Raw genomic sequence first — 21,809 nt, forward strand, 5'->3', positions numbered from 1 at the left:
AGCAAGTACCATACAAAGACGTGACAAACTGGCTGATATTATAAGAGTGACTTTCAGGTCCTTAATGCAACACCATTTTCAGCTTAGCAACAAAATGTCAAGGAATATTCTGAATGACATAGGGGCTATAAGAGGTTACACAATGTTATACACTTAAAATCAGGTTGTGAGCTGACACATACTTGACCCCAATAGGCGCAATGTCAGCCCAGTATTTGGTTACAAGAGTTTGAGGAAGGGGATGGGGTAACTGGGGCAGAGGAGGACAACACAGAATTGTTACAACAAGAAGGAGGCCATTTGGCCCATTGTGTCTGCACTGGTTCTATCTCCTAGTGTCAATCTCCTGTCTTTTTCCCATAACTGTGCACATTATTTCTATCCAAATAATTGTCCAATACGCTCTTGAATGCTTCAATTGAATCTGCCTCCACTCCATTTCCAGGCAGCACATTCCAGACCTGAACTACTCGCTGCGTGAAGTGTCTTTTCTCCTGTTGACCCTTGTTTTATTTCACATCACTTTAAATCTATGCCCCATGTTTCAAGTAATCTTAGAGTGCGCAGACTTGGAATTAACAACAGGGATTCAGCAAATTCATGTTCTGCTGACACTTCTCTGCAACTATCCTCAGGTGACTGTCTGTGTGGAGTTTGCACATTCTCCCCGTGTCTGTGTGGGTTTCCTCCGGGTGCTCCAGTTTCCTCCCACAATCCAAAGATGTACACGTTAAGGTGGATTAGGAGAAAGTGAGGATAATGCCTGAAAATTCGATTCTCCTGCTTCTCGGATGCTGCCTGACCTGCTGTGCTTTTCCAGCACTAAACTCTCGACTGAGGTGGAGTAGCCGTGGTAAACTGCCCATAGTGTCAAGGGATGTGCAGTGTTACAGGAATAGGGTGGGGGGAGGAGGGTATGTGTGGGATGCCCACTTGGTGGGCCGAATGGCCTGCTTCCTCATCGTAGGGATTGTATGATTCTATGATTCTGTGAAATGAAATTGTGATTTCTACATTCTCTGCCCATTATCAAATCTCAGACAGCTGTTTCTGGACCCAGGGATTCTTGTTTGGATAAAGATTTCCACTGTTGGGAGATCTTGACATTTTCTTTGGGGGCTGAAATTATTTCAAATCGCAGCAGATTTTCAGATATCAAACAATCACTCAAGGTATTAAAATGTCAGGCTATCGTTTCCTTACAATGCTGCACCAAATAAGAGCACAGCCCCTCCCTCCTCCGCACGCTGGGTCAGGATGAAACGTTTCACTTAGTCTTGACGAAGATATGAGTCCGTTTGCACTAATAGGTTGGTCAGAGATTTGTTGTCTCACTGTTTTCCCGAAAAGCAGTCTGTGCCAGCTTACGCAGCTGAATCAACAAAAGGTAAGCTTCTATCCTAATCATTTATCCTTTTGTTGGTGTCTACAGTAGGATATTTACCTGATGTGGAAATGCTTATGCATTGTGGTATTGAAGGATCTAACAGATATTTATTACATCAAGCCTCATGTATAAAGATTTCATTCCTCAGGCACACAAGAGGAGCCTGCTTCAAGTGATCAGGTGTAAGATGGATTATGATACACAAGGTCACAGGAATGATACTGTCTCTTATAGCTACACTGACATAGCAACCGTGAGACATAACACAATATTGGTCACCTTTGACTCGACTATTTTACTACACTTCTATTTATATGGTGAACCATATTCTACCTTTGATAAACATTATAGTTCAAAACTTTGCTCCCTGTGTCACACCACACAGTCCTGTTCTCCTATTGCTTCTGCACTGGCTGACCTATGAAATTGCTTCCAGACAAGAAATATCTTGATTATAAAATTGTCATCCTCTTGTGCCTCCATGGCCTCCTCTGTCCTAATTCTCTGCCAGTTTGACAGCCCTCTATATGATCTGCAGCTCTCTGATTCCGACTGGATTGAGATCTGGCCGGAGGTCATCTTGACCTGAAATGTTAACACCTTCTCTCTGCACAGGGTCTGACTGACCTGCTAAATATTTCCAGCATTTTCTATCAATGTTCCTCTACTCTGGGCCCTTGAACTTTAGTTTTAAAAAAAATTCTTTTCTACTTAATTCTTAATCTTTTAGTGTTTCATTGTTGAATTTTAATGGATCGGCTCTTCCACTGCCCGGATACACTCCTCTTCTCTCCTTCAACCTGTCCTCCTTCCCAGCATTCCTGAAAGTCTTTGATTTCTACTTTAATATCTCCATGTGTGGTTTGGTGTCATGTTTTATTTTGTAACAGTGCTGTGAAGCACAGAATGCTGTTTTATTATATTAAAGGTACCACTGAAGTGCATGTTACTGTCACACATACACCAGAAAATTTAAATAAAAGGCTAGTGGTGTGTTCAATAAATAAGGAACTCAGTTGGGGACTAAAATGGCCATTCTGTTACGATCTTTTATTTTTAACCCCTCTGCAAGGCTGCTTTTAATCCCATTCTTGATTACATCTGTTTTCCTCATGTTTTACAGAAGCAGGGAAGCAAACTATAGAGTAAGGGACCATTCTGCCCTCAGAGAATGTGCCATCTCTTTCAAGGAACTACACAATTACACGAGGTAAAAACAATGACTGCAGATGCTGGAAACCAGATTCTGGATCAGTGGTGCTGGAAGAGCACAGCAATTCAGGCAGCATCCGAGGACAGGCAAAATCGACGTTTCGGGCAAAAGCCCTTCATCAGGAATAAAGGCAGAGAGCCTGAAGCATGGAGAGATAAGCTAGAGGAGGGTGGGGGTGGGGAGAGAGTAGCATAGAGTACAATAGGTCAGTGGGGAAGGAGATGAAGGTGATAGGTCAGGGAAGAGAGGGTGGAGTGGATAGGTGGAAAAGGAGCTGGGCAGGTCGGACAAGTCCGAAATGACCTGGGAGTTGCAGTGAGAGAGAGACTCCCTGAGATTCTTGTAGAGAGAGGAGGAAAACTTCTTCAAGGCAGGCATCCTTGCAAGAGGATTCGCAGTAGGGTTAAAATCAACGAGGTAAAATCAATGACTGCAGATGCTGGAAACCAGATTCTGGATTAGTGGTGCTGGAAGAGCACAGCAATTCAGGCAGCATCCGAGGACAGGCAAAATCGACGTTTCGGGCAAAAGCCCTTCATCAGGAATAAAGGCAGAGAGCCTGAAGCATGGAGAGATAAGCTAGAGGAGGGTGGGGGTGGGGAGAGAGTAGCATAGAGTACAATAGGTCAGTGGGGAAGGAGATGACACGCCCTCCCCTGGTCTTGCCTCCATGCTCTGGCGATTTTCTTCCCTTCAAGTATTTATCCAACCTGCCTGTAGACATTACGATCAACATCCTGGAGGCTACCGTTGATGAAAAACTGACTTGGTCACCCGTCTGAATATTGTGGTTACGTGGGCGAGTCAGAGGTTAGGAACTCTGTGGTGAGTAAATCACCTTCAGTCTCCCCCAGTGTCCATTCCTCCCTCCCTCTGCAAGGCACCAGTTTGGGGTGTGTTAGAATGCTCTTCGCTTGTGTGGATGCATGCAGCTCCAACAACACTCAAGAAGCTGAGTAACACCCAAGACAAAGCAGTCCACTTGATAGCCACCCTGCCCTACCTTAAATATTCACTTCCCTCACCATCATTGTCCAATAGCAGCAGTATGTATCATCGACAAACGCATTGCAGTGTCTCACCCAGGCCCTGGCAATAGCACCCTCCCCCATCTCGTAGGACAAGAGTGCGAGTATAATGGAAGCACAATAACCTGGGAATTCACCTCCAAGCCGGGGTCAAAATCCTCAAATTCCCTTTCTAAAATCACGGTGGTCACTTCGATTCCTCAAGGGCTGCAACGCAAAAGGCAGTTCCCCACCACCTTCTCAGGGGCAATCAGAGGCGGCCAACATTTGCTCGTCTATGGAAAGAATAAAAGAAAACTCTGTTTCTACCCCCCTTTCAGGCAGTGCTTTCCTGACCACCACATTCGAAAAATACTCAGTGTCCCACCTCGTTGATCAGAAGACAGAGATACACCGAATGTTTTCACATTCCTTTCTCCTGCAATCCCACTCAGCCACTGGAATCTATCCTGAGGTGCGGTGTGTGATTTGTCTTTCGCCCCTGTTATTCCTACCAATTTCCATAGCATTCCCTGAAGCTTCGCCAACTGGTGGTCTCCCTGGGTGAACTGTTACCAATCCACAGACAGAAAGTATGGCTTCTATCTCAAGATACACCCTGTGCAGTGGCAACAATCTATCAGTGTCACAAAGCAACTTATCTTCACGTTCCTGGAGTGAGCACTCGGGTAGGTCGACCCTGAGGTACGATGGCAATGTGAGAAAATCAGCCCTGAGCTATTTCACGGGAACCCAGTGCACATTATGAATTGGCTTAGTTACCAAAAATCTCTAGCTAGAATTTGAACAAGTACAGAACATGATGGATATCATGTACCACCTGATGAAGGAGCAGTGCTTTGAAAGCTAGTGCTTCCAAGCAAGCATCTGGTGTTGTGTGATTTTTAATTTTGTTTCAAGACTCTCTCCCAGTGGGTTTTTTCTCTCCATTCACGGGAAATGGGCGTCATTTTTATTTATTGCCTGGCCTTAATTGTCCAGAGAGCTTTTAGGTGACAACAAAATTGCTGTGGGTCTGGAGTCACATTCAGGCCAGACCAGATTCAGACAGCAGATTTCCTACCCTAAACAGCATTAGTGAACTAGATGGGTTTTATAACAACAGTTCCTGTTTTTCTCATTAGGCTAACATTTTTACATCCAATTTTCTTTTCAAACTGAATTTATATTTCACTATGTGTGGTGGCTGGTGGGTTTCTCACCCATTTCTCCTAGATCATTAATCTGAAATTCTGGTTTATTAACCATGTGACATTACCACTGTGCCACCAGCTCCCCTAATGTAGACATTTTCTAACTAACCGGTTCAGGGATGGTATTACATACCTCTGGAGCAGGTGAGACTTGAACCCTCGTCTCCTGGCTAAGGTGTAGGGACATGACTACTGTTCCACAAAAGCATCTGCCACTGTTAAATTCCATTTGTGTTCTGCACAATATGAAGGGTTTTGGGTCATTGTCTGTCAGAGAATTGCCTGGAGCCAATTTTCTTGGCAGTGCTGTTTTGCACTACCTTCTGATCTTAGGGATAGGACAAAGAGGCAGGACCGACTGTCTGGCAGGAACTGGAACTGAAGCCATTCTCTTGGGTGCTGTTCAGAACCACATACTCGCTAACACGGCTCACTGATTTGTGTTATTTGTCAAGTGATAGCCCAACTTCAACCAAGAGAAAAATAATGGGGTACTTTATCAACTCTTACAATTTGCATCATTTATATAACATTATTTCTTCATATTGCAAATCATCTCCAGGAGTTTTACTGAGTGTAATTTGATAATAAGGCACATAACAAGATTATTAAAGTGTTTGAGAAGATAAAAATAGAAAAGATGGTTTCTACATGTACAAGAGGCCAAAACTACAGCTATAAATATCTGTTCATCACTAATAATGAATTCAGGAGAAAATTCTTCGCTCAGTGTTATGAAAGTGTGTTATTTGAAATCATAATTTAGAACATCATTGACAGGAAGTATATCTATATCTGAGAGATTTTGGGAAAGAAACACTTTGCTAAGTAAAGGAGACTGATATTTAGAGGGAGAACTTTCTCATCAAAATTTATGAAATGAAAACCACTGGAAAATCTCAGCACCACAACTGGTACAACAGAGTGTTACAAGGGGACATAAATTTAAGGTGAAGGGTGGAAGGTATAGGGGAGATGTCAGGGGTGGGTTCTTTACCCAGACAGTGGTGGGGGCATGGAATGCGCTGCCTGTGGGAGTGGTAGAGTCAGAATCTTTGGTGACCTTTAAGCGGCAATTGGATAGGTACATGGATGGGTGCTTAAGCTAGGACAAATGTTCGGCACAACATCGTGGGCCGAAGGGCCTGTTCTGTGCTGTATTGTTCTATGTTCTAATGATTCTTAAAAGGAAAATTCATAATCTGTAACACTGTCTCCTGAAAAAGAAATCCAGTAACTGATTCCGAACGATACCCTGGGGCCATTGTCTGCTTTTTGCTACAGACCAACATTTGAAACAATCCATGATTTTCCTTTTACTGAATGTAATGTTACTTGGCCAACTGTTTTTAAGACAACACTTTGCCAAGTCATACACGTTTTCTAAATGGTATGTGGATTTATGTCTGTGTTGATTATATTTAAAGCTTTTGTTAACAATCTTTCAACCTTTATTGATGCAAACATGTAAAATGGGAGCAGAAATAGGCCATTCAGCCCCTTAAACCTGTTCCCCCAATCAGGAAGACCATGGCAGATCTGTTTGTGTTTGGAATTTCATGCTCTCATCTCGTCCTGATTATTTTTGATATTCCTGCCAAACCAGAATCTATCGATTTCTGTCTCTTTTTTTAGATTAGATTCCCTACAGTGTGGAAACAGGCCCTTAGGCCCAACAAGTCCACACCGACCCTCCGAAAAGTACCCACCCAGACCCATTTCCCTCTGACTATTGCACCTAACTCTACGGACAATTTAGCATGGCCAATTCACCTGACCTGCACACCTTTGGACTGTGGGAGGAAACCGGAGTACCCGGAGGAAACCCACGCAGACAACGTGCAAACTCCACACAGACAGTCGGCCAAGGCTGAATCGAACCTGGGTCCCTGGTGCTGTGAGGCAGCAGTGCTAACCACTGAGCCACCATGCATCTTAAAAAGATTCAATGGCCAATTGAGTACTTGTAAAGGATCTGAGAAGATTGAAAGCAGGACACAAAAGGATACAAACACCTGAAGAAGGGCTCATGCCCGAAACATCGATTCTCCTGCTCCTTGGATGCTACTTGACCTGCTGCGCTTTTCCAGCAACACATTTTCAGCACAAAAGGATACATGCAGATAAGTTACAGGAAGCTCCTAAGTTGTTTTCCAGGTACATTAAGGGTAAAAAGATAATGAGGGAAAGAGTTTGGCCCATGAAAGACCACTGTAGTAATTTGTGTGTGGAGCTGGAGGATGTAACTGGGTTCTAAATGAATGCTTTGTGTTGGTGTTCACCAGCGAGAGGAACGGTGTGGGTAAAGAAATCAGGGAAAAGGTCTGCGATACAATTAAAGATATTAACATAGACAAGGAGGACGTGATCTGACAGGCTTAAAATTATGTAAACCTCCAGATGAAATGTATCCCAGATCGCTGAGTGGGGCAAGGGTGCAAATAGCTGGGGCATTTGCAAAAGTTTTCAATTCATCTCTGACCACCAGAGTAGTGCTGGAGATTGGAGGACAATATGGTAGAGATATTCAAGAAGGGAGCAAAAGATAAGCCAGGAAACTACAGGCCAATCAAACTAACCTCAGCGACAGGGAAACTATTGGAAGGAGTCCTCAGGGACAGAATTAAACTGCAATTGGAGAGGCAGTAATTAACCAAGAACAGTCAGCATGGTTTTGTTAAGGGGAAGCTGTATCTGACCTTGAATGGATTTTTTGAAGACGTGGTCAGGTGTGTAGATGAAGGAAAGGACTTCAGCAAAGCTTCTGATCAGGTCCTGAATGAGAGACGGATAGCACAGCCGAGAGCACATGGAATCCAAAGAAACTTGGAAATTGGATCCACAACTGGCTGTGTGCCAGGAAGTCAAGGGTGATGGATAAGTGCTATTTTTGTAACTGGAAATCAGTGTCCACTAGGAGCCTGATTGGGCCCCTTGTTTTTTGTGGTTTATATAAAAGATTTAGACTTGAACACAGCAAGATTTTCAGTACGTTCACACATGAGACGAAAATTGATGCTATGGTAAACGAGTTATCAAGATGGCGACAGATGAGGCCTATGGAGATGGGGCTCATCAACTCCAACTGCTTTTGTTCTGTTATTTTCATCTCATTTCCTGTTTCTCGTTTGTTCTTTTTTTTAAACTTACTTATTGTATGGAGATCAGACGGTTTCATGACGACAGAAAAGGGTCTCAGTGCAGACACATGGCGCAGTGTGTGATCCCAGTGTGGACACATGGCGCAGTGTGTGATCCCAGTGCAGACACATGGTGCAGTGTGTGATCCCAGTGCGGACACATGGTGCAGTGTGTGATCCCAGTGCAGACACATGGTGCAGTGTGTGATCCCAGTGTGGACACATGGTGCAGTGTGTGATCCCAGTGCAGACACATGGTGCAGTGTGTGATCCCAGTGAGGACACATGGTGCAATGTGTGATCCCAGTGTGGACACATGGTGCAGTGTGTGATCCCAGTGTGGACACATGGCGCAGTGTGTGATCCCAGTGCAGACACATGGCGCAGTAAGTGATCCCAGTGTGGACACATGGTGCAATGTGTGATCTCAGTGCAGACACATGGTGCAGTGTGTGATCCCAGTGCAGACACATGGTGCAATGTGTGATCCCAGTGCAGACACATGGTGCAATGTGTGATCCCAGTGCAGACACATGGTGCAATGTGTGATCCCAGTGTGGACACATGGTGCATGTGTGATCCCAGTGTGGACACATGGTGCAGTGAGTGATCCCAGTGCAGACACATGGTGCAGTGTGTGATCCCAGTGTGGACATATGGTGCAGTGTGTGATCCCAGTGCAGACACATGGTGCAGTGTGTGATCCCAGTGCAGACACATGGTGCAATGTGTGATCCCAGTGTGGACAGATGGCATAGTGTGTGATCCCAGTGCAGACACATGGTGCAGTGTGTGATCCCAGTGCAGACACATGGTGCAGTGCATGATCCCAGTGCAGACACATGGTGCAGTGTGTGATCCCAGCGCGGACACATGGTGCAGTGTGTGATCCCAGTGTGGACACATGGTGCAATGTGTGATCCCAGTGTGGACACATGGCATAGTGTGTGATCCCAGTGCAGACACATGGTGCAGTGTGTGATCCCAGTGCAGACACATGGTGCAGTGTGTGATCCCAGTGCGGACACATGGTGCAGTGTGTGATCCCAGTGCAGACACATGGTGCAGTGTGTGATCCCAGTGCAGATACATGGTGCAGTGTGTGATCCCAGTGTGGACACATGGCGCAGTGTGTGATCCCAGAGTGGACACATGGTGCAGTGTGTGATCCCAGTGTGGACACATGGCACAGTGTGTGATCCCAGTGCAGACACATGGTGCAGTGTGTGATCCCAGTGCAGACACATGGTGCAGTGTGTGATCCCAGTGCGGACACATGGTGCAGTGTGTGATCCCAGTGTGGACACATGGTGCAGTGTGTGATCCCAGTGCAGACACATGGTGCAGTGTGTGATCCCAGTGTGGACACATGGTGCAGTTTGTGATCCCAGTGCAGACACATGGTGCAGTGTGTGATCCCAGTGCAGACACATGGTGCAGTGTGTGATCCCAGTGTGGACACATGGTGCAATGTGTAAACCCAGTGCGGACACATGGTGCAGTGTGTGATCCCAGTGCGGACACATGGTGCAATGTGTGATCCCAGTGCAGACACATGGTGCAGTGTGTGATCCCAGTGCAGACACATGGTGCAGTGTGTGATCCCAGTGTGGACACATGGTGCAGTGTGTGATCCCAGTGCAGACACATGGTGCAGTGTGTGATCCCAGTGCGGACACATGGTGCAGTGTGTGATCCCAGTGCAAACACAAGGCGCAGTGTGTGATCCCAGTGCGGACACATGGCGCAGTGAGTGATCCCAGTGTGGACACATGGCGCAGTGTGTGATCCCAGTGTGGACACATGGTGCAGTGTGTGATCCCAGTGTGGACACATGGTGCAGTGAGTGATCCCAGTGCAGACACATGGTGCAGTGTGTGATCCCAGTGCGGACACATGGTGCAGTGTGTGATCCCAGTGTGGACACATGGTGCAGTGTGTGATCCCAGTGTGGACACATGGTGCAATGTGTGATCCCAGTGTGGACACATGGAGCAGTGTGTGATCCCAGTGCAGACACATGGTGCAGTGTGTGATCCCAGTGCGGACACATGGTGCAGTGTGTGATCCCAGTGTGGTCACATGGTGCAGTGTGTGATCCCAGTGCAGACACATGGTGCAGTGTGTGATCCCAGTGCGGACACATGGTGCAGTGTGTGCTCCCAGTGCAGACACATGGTGCAGTGTGTGATCCCAGTGTGGTCACATGGTGCAGTGTGTGATCCCAGTGCAGACACATGGTGCAGTGTGTGATCCCAGTGTGGTCACATGGTGCAGGGTGTGATCCCAGTGCAGACACATGGTGCAGTGTGTGATCCCAGTGCAGACACATGGTGCAGTGTGTGATCCCAGTGCAGACATATGGCGCAGTGAGTGATCCCAGTGTGGACACATGGTGCAGTGTGTGATCCCAATGTGGACACATGGTGCAGTGTGTGATCCCAGTGCGGACACATGGTGCAGTGTGTGATCCCAGTGTGGACACATGGTGCAATGTGTGATCCCACTGTGGACACATGGTGCAGTGTGTGATCCCAGTGCGGACACATGGTGCAGTGAGTGATCGCAGTGTGGACACATGGTGCAATGTGTGATCCCAGTGTGGACACATGGTGCAGTGTGTGATCCCAGTGTGGACACATGGCGCAGTGTGTGATCCCAGTGTGGACACATGGTGCAATGTGTGATCCCAGTGTGGACACATGGTGCAGTGTGTGATCCCAGTGTGGACACATGGCGCAGTGAGTGATCCCAGTGTGGACACATGGTGCAGTGTTTGATCCCAGTGCAGACACATGGTGCAGTGTGTGATCCCAGTGCAGACACATGGTGCAGTGTGTGATCCCAGTGCGGACACATGGTGCAGTGTGTGATCCCAGTGCAGACACATGGTGCAGTGTGTGATCCCAGTGTGGACACATAGTGCAGTTTGTGATCCCAGTGTGGACACATGGTGCAATGTGTAAACCCAGTGCGGACACATGGTGCAGTGTGTGATCCCAGTGTGGACACATGGCACAGTGTGTGATCCCAGTGCAGACACATGGTGCAGTGTGTGATCCCAGTGTGGACATATGGTGCAGTGTGTGATCCCAGTGCAGACACATGGTGCAGTGTTGATCCCAGTGTGGACACATGGTGCAATGTGTGATCCCAGTGTGGACAGATGGTGCAGTGTGTGATCCCAGTGCAGACACATGGTGCAGTGAGTGATCCCAGTGCAGACACATGGTGCAGTGTGTGATCCCAGTGCAGACATATGGTGCAGTGTGTGATCCCAGTGTGGACACATGGTGCAGTGTGTGATCCCAGTGTGGACACATGGTGCAATGTGTGATCCCAGTGTGGACACATGGAGCAGTGTGTGATCCCAGTGCAGACACATGGTGCAGTGTGTGATCCCAGTGCGGACACATGGTGCAGTGTGTGATCCCAGTGTGGTCACATGGTGCAGTGTGTGATCCCAGTGCAGACACATGGTGCAGTGTGTGATCCCAGTGCGGACACATGGTGCAGTGTGTGCTCCCAGTGCAGACACATGGTGCAGTGTGTGATCCCAGTGTGGTCACATGGTGCAGTGTGTGATCCCAGTGCAGACACATGGTGCAGTGTGTGATCCCAGTGTGGTCACATGGTGCAGTGTGTGATCCCAGTGCAGACACATGGTGCAGTGTGTGATCCCAGTGCAGTCACATGGTGCAGTGTGTGATCCCAGTGCAGACATATGGCGCAGTGAGTGATCCCAGTGTGGACACATGGTGCAGTGTGTGATCCCAATGTGGACACATGGTGCAGTGTGTGATCCCAGTGCGGACACATGGTGCAGTGTGTGATCCCAGTGTGGACACATGGTGCAATGTGTGATCCCACTGTGGACACATGGTGCAGTGTGTGATCCCAGTGCGGACACATGGTGCAGTGAGTGATCGCAGTGTGGACACATGGTGCAGTGTGTGATCCCAGTGTGGACACATGGTGCAATGTGTGATCCCAGTGTGGACACATGGTGCAGTGTGTGATCCCAGTGTGGACACATGGCGCAGTGAGTGATCCCAGTGTGGACACATGGTGCAGTGTTTGATCCCAGTGCAGACACATGGTGCAGTGTGTGATCCCAGTGCAGACACATGGTGCAGTGTGTGATCCCAGTGCGGACACATGGTGCAGTGTGTGATCCCAGTGCAGACACATGGTGCAGTGTGTGATCCCAGTGTGGACACATAGTGCAGTTTGTGATCCCAGTGCAGACACATGGTGCAATGTGTGATCCCAGTGCAGACACATGGTGCAGTGTGTGATCCCAGTGTGGACACATGGTGCAATGTGTAAACCCAGTGCGGACACATGGTGCAGTGTGTGATCCCAGTGTGGACACATGGCACAGTGTGTGATCCCAGTGCAGACACATGGTGCAGTGTGTGATCCCAGTGTGGACATATGGTGCGGTGTGTGATCCCAGTGCAGACACATGGTGCAGTGTTGATCCCAGTGTGGACACATGGTGCAATGTGTGATCCCAGTGTGGACAGATGGTGCAGTGTGTGATCCCAGTGCAGACACATGGTGCAGTGTGTGATCCCAGTGTGGACACATGGTGCAGTGTGTGATCCCAGTGTGGACACATTGTGCAGTGTGTGATCCCAGTGTGGACACATGGCACAGTGTGTGATCCCAGTGCAGACACATGGTGCAGTGTGTGATCCCAGTGTGGACACATGGTGCAATGTGTGATCCCAGTGTGGACACATGGCGCAGTGTGTGATCCCAGTGCAGACACATGGTGCAGTGTGTGATCCCAGTGTGGACACATGGTGCAATGTGTGATCCCAGTGTGGACACATGGTGCAGTGTGTGATCCCAGTGCAGACACTTGGTGCAGTGTGTGATCCCAGTGTGGACATATGGTGCAGTGTGTGATCCCAGTGCAGACACATGGTGCAGTGTGTGATCCCAGTGTGGACAGATGGTGCAGTGAGTGATCGCAGTGTGGACACATGGTGCAGTGTGTGATCCCAGTGTGGACACATGGTGCAATGTGTGATCCCAGTGTGGACACATGGTGCAGTGTGTGATCCCAGTGTGGACACATGGCGCAGTGAGTGATCCCAGTGTGGACACATGGTGCAGTGTTTGATCCCAGTGCAGACACATGGTGCAGTGTGTGATCCCAGTGCAGACACATGGTGCAGTGTGTGATCCCAGTGCGGACACATGGTGCAGTGTGTGATCCCAGTGCAGACACATGGTGCAGTGTGTGATCCCAGTGTGGACACATAGTGCAGTTTGTGATCCCAGTGCAGACACATGGTGCAATGTGTGATCCCAGTGCAGACACATGGTGCAGTGTGTGATCCCAGTGTGGACACATGGTGCAATGTGTAAACCCAGTGCGGACACATGGTGCAGTGTGTGATCCCAGTGTGGACACATGGCACAGTGTGTGATCCCAGTGCAGACACATGGTGCAGTGTGTGATCCCAGTGTGGACATATGGTGCGGTGTGTGATCCCAGTGCAGACACATGGTGCAGTGTTGATCACAGTGTGGACACATGGTGCAATGTGTGATCCCAGTGTGGACAGATGGTGCAGTGTGTGATCCCAGTGCAGACACATGGTGCAGTGTGTGATCCCAGTGTGGACACATGGTGCAGTGTGTGATCCCAGTGTGGACACATTGTGCAGTGTGTGATCCCAGTGTGGACACATGGCACAGTGTGTGATCCCAGTGCAGACACATGGTGCAGTGTGTGATCCCAGTGTGGACACATGGTGCAATGTGTGATCCCAGTGTGGACACATGGTGCAGTGTGTGATCCCAGTGCAGACACTTGGTGCAGTGTGTGATCCCAGTGTGGACATATGGTGCAGTGTGTGATCCCAGTGCAGACACATGGTGCAGTGTGTGATCCCAGTGTGGACAGATGGTGCAGTGAGTGATCCCAGTGCAGACACTTGGTGCAGTGAGTGATCCCAGTGCGGACATATGGTGCAATGAGTGATCCCAGTGCGGACACATGGTGCAGTGAGTGATCCCAGTGTGGACACATGGTGCAGTGTGTGATTCCAGTGCGGACACATGGTGCAGTGAGTGATCCCAGTGCAGACACATGGCCCAGTGTGTGATCCCAGTGCACATACATGGCGCAGTGTGTGATCCCAGTGCAGACACATGGTGCAGTGTGTGATCCCAGTGTGGACGCATGGTGCAGTGAGTGATCCCAGTGCAGACACATGGCGCAGTGAGTGATCCCAGTGCAGACACATGGTGCAGTGTATGATCCCAGTGTGGACACATGGTGCAGTGTGTGATCCCAGTGCAGACAGATGGTGCAGTATGTGATCCCAGAGCAGACACATGGCGCAGTGCGTGATCCCAGTGTGGACACATGGTGCAGTGAATGATCCCAGTGTGGACACATGGTGCAGTGAGTGATCCCAGTGCGGGCACATGGTGCAGTGAGTGATCCCAGTGCAGACAGATGGCGCAGTGAGTGATCCCAGTGCAGACACATGGCGCAGTGAGTGATCCCAGTGCAGACACATGGTGCAGTGTATGATCCCAGTGTGGACACATGGTGCAGTGTGTGATCCCAGTGCAGACAGATGGTGCAGTATGTGATCCCAGAGCAGACACATGGCGCAGTGCGTGATCCCAGTGTGGACACATGGTGCAGTGAATGATCCCAGTGTGGACACATGGTGCAGTGAATGATCCCAGTGTGGACACATGGTGCAGTGAGTGATCCCAGTGTGGACATATGGTGCAGTGAGTCATCCCAGTGCGGTCACATGGTTGGGTGAGTGATCCCAATGCGGTCACATGGTGCAGTGAGTGATCCCAGTGCGGACACATGGTGCAGTGAGTGATCCCAGTGTGGACACATGGTGCAGTGAGTGATCCCAGTGCGGGCACATGGTGCAGTGTGTGATCCCAGTGTGGACACATGGTGCAGTGAGTGATCCCAGTGTGGGCATATGGTGCAGTGTCTGATCCCAGTGCAGACACATGGCGCAGTGAGTGATCCCAGTGTTGGGTCATGTTGCAGTGTGTGATCCCAGTGTGCACTCAGAGTGCTGTGAGCGATCCTAGTGCTGACCTGAGTGTGCCCTTACTTACCTTTCTGGGGCGAGCACGGGACCTAGCATTGGAATTGCTGTCTGCCTCCTCGGATGACGAAACGCCGGCAAGAGATGTTGCCTGAGATTCGGTGACTTTGCCGTGGTCGGGTCCAGTGTAGACACTGGTAAAGTGCTGGCAGAGGGAAAGTGGCCCAGCAGCCAAAGGTGGTGCCTTAGTATTTCAACATTGGTTGGGTCCGGTGTATATGGCAGCAAGATTGTTGGGGAAAGGACAACAGTGCCGGTGCCATTGATGATGTGTTGGTTCAGGACCATTGGACTCTTTTGAAGCTACATCTCTCCAATCTTTTTTTCTGATTGAACTGTGTAAAATGGTGACAGATTATGGTGACAGTGGAAAAGTTTTCTATTGTATTTTACTGTTTTTCTCACAGTACAGTAAAATCATTCACTTAAATAGTCAGAGGAAGAACCTCAATCACAGGAGGATATGACTGGGCTGGTCAGGTGGACGGATCTGTGGTAAATGGAATTTAACCTGGATAATGTGAGGTGATACACTTGGCCAGGCCAAATGAAGCACAGGAATCCATGATGAATAGCAGGATCCTGGGAAACTCCTAGGATCAGAGGGGCATTGGTGTGCATACACACTTAAGACGTCAGGACTGGTGGATAATATGGTGAAGAAGACATATCGGATACTTGCCTTTGTCGTCAAGGCATGGAGTTTAAGAATAGGGAGGTTAGCTGAACCTGCATAAAACCTGTGTATGTCACAGGTAGAGTATTGTGTGCATCTCTGGAATCCACAGTATCGGAGGGATGTGATAGCACTAGACAGAGTGTAGAGGAGACTTACCAGGATGTTGCCTGGACTGGAGAGCATTCGTTATGAAGAGAGATTGGACAAACTGGGGTTATTTTCCTTAGAGCAGAGGAGATTGAGAGGAGACATGACTGAGATGTGTAAAATTATGACAGGCATAGATAGGGTGGCCAGGAAGAAACTTTCCCTTTAATGGAGCAATCAATGACCTGGGGGCATAGATCTAAGGTAAGGGGTAGGAGATTTACAGGAGATATGAGGTAAGGTTTTTTTTTCACTCTAGGCCAAATGCTGGAAAATGGGATTGGGATAGTTAGGGCTTGTTTTTGACCAGCATGGGCCCTGTAGGCCAAAGGGCCTTTTTCCATGCTGTCAATCTCTCTGAGTCTATGACCCCAGCTCCACCACCTTTTGAGTCAGAGAGTTTCAAAGTCACATGACTCTCTGAGAGAGAAAACTTCTCCTCGTCACATTCTGAAAAGCATGATCCTGACTATAAAACTCACCCACAGAAATAGAAATACCTTTATATATCTCTCCTGCCAAAACTATTCAGAATCTTATATTCTATAATCAGGTCACTCTTCTCAACTCCAGTGGAAGCAAGCCCAGTCGGTCTCAGCTATCTTCATTCTTGGTATCAATCCTGTAAGCTTCCTCTGCACCACATTCAATATGCATTTACATCCTTCCATCATTCAGAGTCCAAAACTGCACGCAATATTTGAGACATGGTCTCTCCATTGAACATCCATACTCTGATGTTCAATTCTTCTCTTAGTTAAGGACAGTACTCCATTGGCCTTCTTGATTACTTGAGTTGAAGGCTGGAAAAGTACAGCCAGTCAGCATCCAAGGAGCAGGAGAATCGACGTTTCGAGCATAATCACTTCACCAGGAATGGTCAAGAGCTTTTGCTCCAAACGTCGACTCTCCTGATCCTCAAATGCTGCTTGACTGGCTGTGCTTTTCCAGCACCACACTCTTTGACTCTGATCTCCAGCATCTGCAGTGCTCCCTTTCTCCCCTCCTGATTTCTCATTGTGCCTGCACACTAACGTTTTGTGACTTATAGACCAGAACACCAAAGTACCTCTGCATCTTGGAATTCTTGTCATTTTCCATTTAAGTAATATGCTGCTTTTTCATTTTTCCTGAGAAAAGCGAACACTTTCACATTTCCAACATTATGTTCAATCTGTTAGATTTGTACGCACACTTCCAACCCACCTGTATCTGCCTGCCATCTCATTCTGTCTTTCACAACCTGTACTCTTACCTCTCTTGGATTCTCTCAAGGTAAACTTGCAGGCTGAGTCAGTGGTTAGGAAGGCAAATGCAATGATGGCAGTTATTTTGAGAGGATTTGAATTATAAAAGCAGGGATGTACTTCTGAGGTTCTCTCAGGCTCTGGTCAGACCACATTTGGAGTATTGTACAAAGTTGTGGGCCCCATATCTCAGGAAGGGTGTCCTGGCCCTGAAGTGTGTTTACAGGAGGTTCACGAGAATGGTCCCAGGAACAAAAAACTTAACATATGAGGAACATTTGAGGATTCTGGGTTTACGCTCCATGGAATTTAGATAGATAAAGGGGAAACTAATTGAAACTGACAGAATACTGAATGGCTTGGACAGAGTAGATGTTGGGAAGATGTTTCAATTGGTAGGAGAGACTAGGACCCGAGGGCACAGCCTTACAGTAAAAGAAAGACCTTTTGGAACGGAGATAAGGAGAAACTTCTTCAGCCAGAGAGTGGGGAATTTGGAGAATTCACTGTCACAGAAGGGTGTGGAGGCCAGGTCATTGAATACATCTAAGAGTGAGACAGGTAGGTTCTTGATTGTCAAGGGGATCAAAGTTGAAACTTTATTGCTGGAACAGCACAGCAGGTCAGGCAGCATCCAGGGAACAGGAGATTCGACGTTTCGGGCACAGGCCCTTCTTCAGGAATCCTGAAGAAGGGCCTGTGCCCGAAACGTCGAATCTCCTGTTCCCTGGATGCTGCCTGACCTGCTGTGCTGTTCCAGCAATAAAGTTTCAACTTTGATCTCCAGCATCTGCAGACCTCACTTTCTCCAAGGGGATCAAAGGTTACAGGGAGAAAGCAGGAGAATGAGATTAAGAAACATATCCGCCATGATTGAATGGCAGAGCAGACTCGATGGGCTGAATGGTCTAATTTCTGCTCCTATATTTTATGGTTTTATCTTGGTGTTTTAACTACCATACCATTGCTCCCCTCAACTATGTCATTAATAGATATTGTAAAAAGCTGAGTCCCCAGAACAGATCCCTGTGAAACCCTAATCATCACATCTTACCAATCAGACAGTGACCCGTTTACACATACTCTCTGCCAATCCTCGATCCAGGCTAATATGTTAACCCCTGATTAGATTAGATTACTTACAGTGTGGAAACAGGCCCTTCGGCCCAACAAGTCCACACCGACCCGCCGAAGTGCAACCCACCCAGACCCAGTCCCCTACATTTACCCCATCATCCAACACTAGGGGCAATTTAGTATGGCCAATTCACCTGACCTGCACCTTTTTGGACTGTGGGAGGAAACCGGAGCACCCGGAGGAAACCCGCGCAGACACGGGGACGATGTGCAAACTCCATGCAGTCAGTCGCCTGAGGCGGGAATTGAACCCCGGTCTCTGTGCCTTGAGCATTTTTTTAAAAAATTAACTTTTGAAGTGCATTTTGCCAAGTGGCTTCCAGAAATCAAAGTTCAATAAAGTCTATTGGTTTTCATTTATCCACAACACATGAGAGGGGAAAGATATAAAAAAAGACCTAAGGGACAATGTTTTCACACAGAGGATGGTGCGTGTATGGAATGAGCTGCCAGAGGAAATGGTGGACGCTGGTACAATTACAACATTTTAAAAGAATCTGGATGGGTATATGAATAGGAAGGGTTTGGAGGGATATGGACCGGATGCTGGCAGGTGTGACTAGATTGGGTTGGGATATCTGGTCGGCATGGACGGATTGGACCGAAGGGTCTGTTTCCTTGCTGTACATCTCTATGCTTCAATGACTCTATGACTCTAAGACATAGACAACACTTAAAAAGGTACTTCAATGGCTTTGGGGTCATCAGTGCTTGTAAAAGGCACTATGTAAATGTACGCATTTCTTTGCACTCGATATTTCAAGTAGTTTAGGGTGAAGTTGCCATAGTCCTCAAGGACCATGGGGCTGCTCTCTCAGAGAGAGAGAGGCAATTGCTGATGTGTTTAACCTGAGAGTCACCACACTTCGGATGACTGTAGAGGTTGAGAAGAGGTGCATTCATCTCATATAGACCTACCTTGCCAATGTAGAGTGGCTCTGTTTCTAGATGCTCTTCCAATACAAAGAACTGATTCCACACCCATTTCCTCTTGACGCGATGAAGAGAGGGAAGCTGATTTGCTGCTGGTTCAGCTCCAGAATGAGCACGGTCTATCAGACAATATTCTGTTATTGCACAGCCTATTAGGATAGTCCACCGTCCACACCAGGTTAGCATTCCTGGCACTCAGCAAGTCCGGCTGGCAAAAAGAATTAGCGCCGCAGATTTCTTGAATAATAAAGGACTGAGCTCGTTGGGTACCCAAGGGGTAAATTCTCGCAGAATGGCTCAAAATCAGCACCAGCACTTCACATTCCTGGAAGGGAAATAAAATGGGGTGACATTTATCCGTATATCTTATTGCATGGTGGAATGTATTTAATGTCTGTTCAATGACAGGATTTGGGCAAGGTCAGCATTGCTTGCTTATCCCTAATTGCCCTTAATAGTGATTAAGGGTGAACCTCATTGCTGTGGAGTGTGGAGCCACATGAATTGACAATCCATGTAAGAATAGTAAGTTTCTTTCCCTCAGTGGTGAAGTCTGCTTTTACAGCAATGGTCACCTTTACACATGTGTACATTCATGACTGGGCTAGACAGAATGTTAGTCTTCCAGGGAATCGAACGATATGGGGAGTTTTTTACTTACTGCTCGTCCCGAGATGCCTCTTGAGAAGGTAGTGATGAGCTGCCCTTTTGAACCGCTGTTTTCCCTGGAACATTGGAGGCTGAACCTTATAGTGGTTCATAAAATCATGGATAGGGTAAATAGACAAGGTCTTTTCCCTGGGGTCGGGGAGTCCAGAACTAGAGGGCATAGGTTTAGGGTGAGAAGAGAAAGAAATAAACGGGACTAAAGGAGTGACTTTTTCACACAGAGGGTGGTACGTGTTTGGAATGAGCTGCCAGAGGAAGTAGTGGAGGTTGGTACAATTGCAACATTTAAAAGGCATCTGGATGGGTATTTGCATAAGAAAGGTTTAGAGGAATATGGGCCAAATGCTGGCAAATGGGACTAGGTTAATTTAGGGTATCTAGTCGGCATGGATAAGTTGGACAGAAGGGTCTGTTTCCATGCTGTACAGCTCTATGACTCTATAACTATGACCCTCAATGCCATAAAGGAAGGAGTTTCAGGATTTTGACTGAAGGAACAGTGATATATTTTCAAGTCAGAATAGTGAGTGGCTTAAAGGGGAACATGCAGGTGGTGGTGTTCCCTTGTATCTGCTGCCCTTGTCCTTCTAGATGGAAGTGGTTGTAAGCTTGGAAGGTGCTGTCAGAGGAGCTTTGATGAATTTCTGCAGTGCATCTTGTGGTTAAGGGGTGGGGACATGATGCTCATAATCAGTAGTGATCAAATTGAATGAGGGATCTGGTTCAATGGGTTACCTGGCTTTTGCATGAAATGTCAATTTTCCTGCTCCTCGGATGCTGCCTGACCTGCTGTGCTTTTCCAGCATCACTCTAATCTCAACTCTAATCTCCAGCATCTGCAGTACCCACTTTCACCTGTCTTGTTTGACAGAGACTAGAGTTTCAATTCCCAATTACTCCATCAGGTACACGGGTGGATTCCAATCAGTGGCCCCATAATCATTGCCTGGCCCTGTGGCTGATGAGTTAAATGAAATTGCCATAACACTGAATGGTGGAAATGGCTTGAGGGGCTGAATTAGAGTGGTGCTGGAAAAGCACAGCAGATCAGGCAGCATCCAAGAAGCAGTGGGGATCTGGTTCAATGGGTCATCTGGCTTTTGCCCGAAATGTCGATTTTCCTGCTCCTAGGATGCTGCCTGACCTGCTGCGCTTTTCCAGCACCACTCTAATCCAGACTTGGGTTTCCAGCATCTGCAGTCCTCATTTTTACCAGGCTTGAGGGGCCTACTCCTGTTCTGATGTCCCTATCAGTATCTTGTCTTAACTGCTGTAAGTTAGATGGCAAACATAGATAGAAAAAAATACTCGTCAATTTTACACATTTTCATTCAGCTCCTGGAGAAGATATCAGATTGCTGGACACTATGAGGGTGATATCTATTCAACTGGTTTTTATAAATCTGTCCTGATCCAACCACAATGTAAAACACTTCCAGAAAGTGTAGAGGGAGCATAGTCCGCATAGGGTGCAGTGACGTAATGGTTATGTTATGACTGATCCTGAAGTAGGATTTAAAATCCCATTATGGTAGCTGAGGAATTTAAATTCAGGCAACTAAACTAATCTAGAGTTTGAGAAAAAAAGGCAGCAGCATCTGTGATGATGACAATGAAATGATTGAATTGTTGCAAAAACCCATCTGCTCCTCCCATGTTCTTTAAGGAAATAAAACTTCACTTCTCACCTCGTCTAGCCTTAATATGACTCTTAAACTCACAGCAATGTCTGCTAACTATCCTCTGACACAATCCAGCAAAACACTTTGTTTCATTGGGATGGGTTATAAATGCACCACTAACATCCCATAAAGGAATTGAAAAGAAATACTTGCAACGCTGCTGAAGAATATTGAATAATTAATTCAGGTTATTATGCAGGAGTATCAATTCAGGGGGCAAACCAAAATGTATATTGCATGAGAGG

General features: G+C 47.4%; 1 protein-coding gene across 1 annotated transcript in view; it reads right to left on the minus strand.

The window, feature by feature from the left end:
* LOC122548764 (cadherin-7-like) overlaps window positions 1-21,809 on the minus strand; it is a 168,816-nt gene that overhangs the window by 108,084 nt on the left and 38,923 nt on the right. The window contains exon 2 of the mRNA XM_087986720.1: window positions 19,199-19,538. Coding sequence (XP_087842846.1) covers window positions 19,199-19,399 — 201 coding nt within the window. The 5' untranslated portion in view covers window positions 19,400-19,538. The remainder of the gene's footprint in view (window positions 1-19,198; window positions 19,539-21,809) is intronic.

The sequence above is a fragment of the Chiloscyllium plagiosum genome, unplaced genomic scaffold (genome assembly GCF_037043375.1).
Source record: "Chiloscyllium plagiosum isolate Xiang-an unplaced genomic scaffold, Cpla_swu_hap1 HiC_scaffold_4, whole genome shotgun sequence".
NCBI lineage: Eukaryota > Metazoa > Chordata > Chondrichthyes > Orectolobiformes > Hemiscylliidae > Chiloscyllium > Chiloscyllium plagiosum.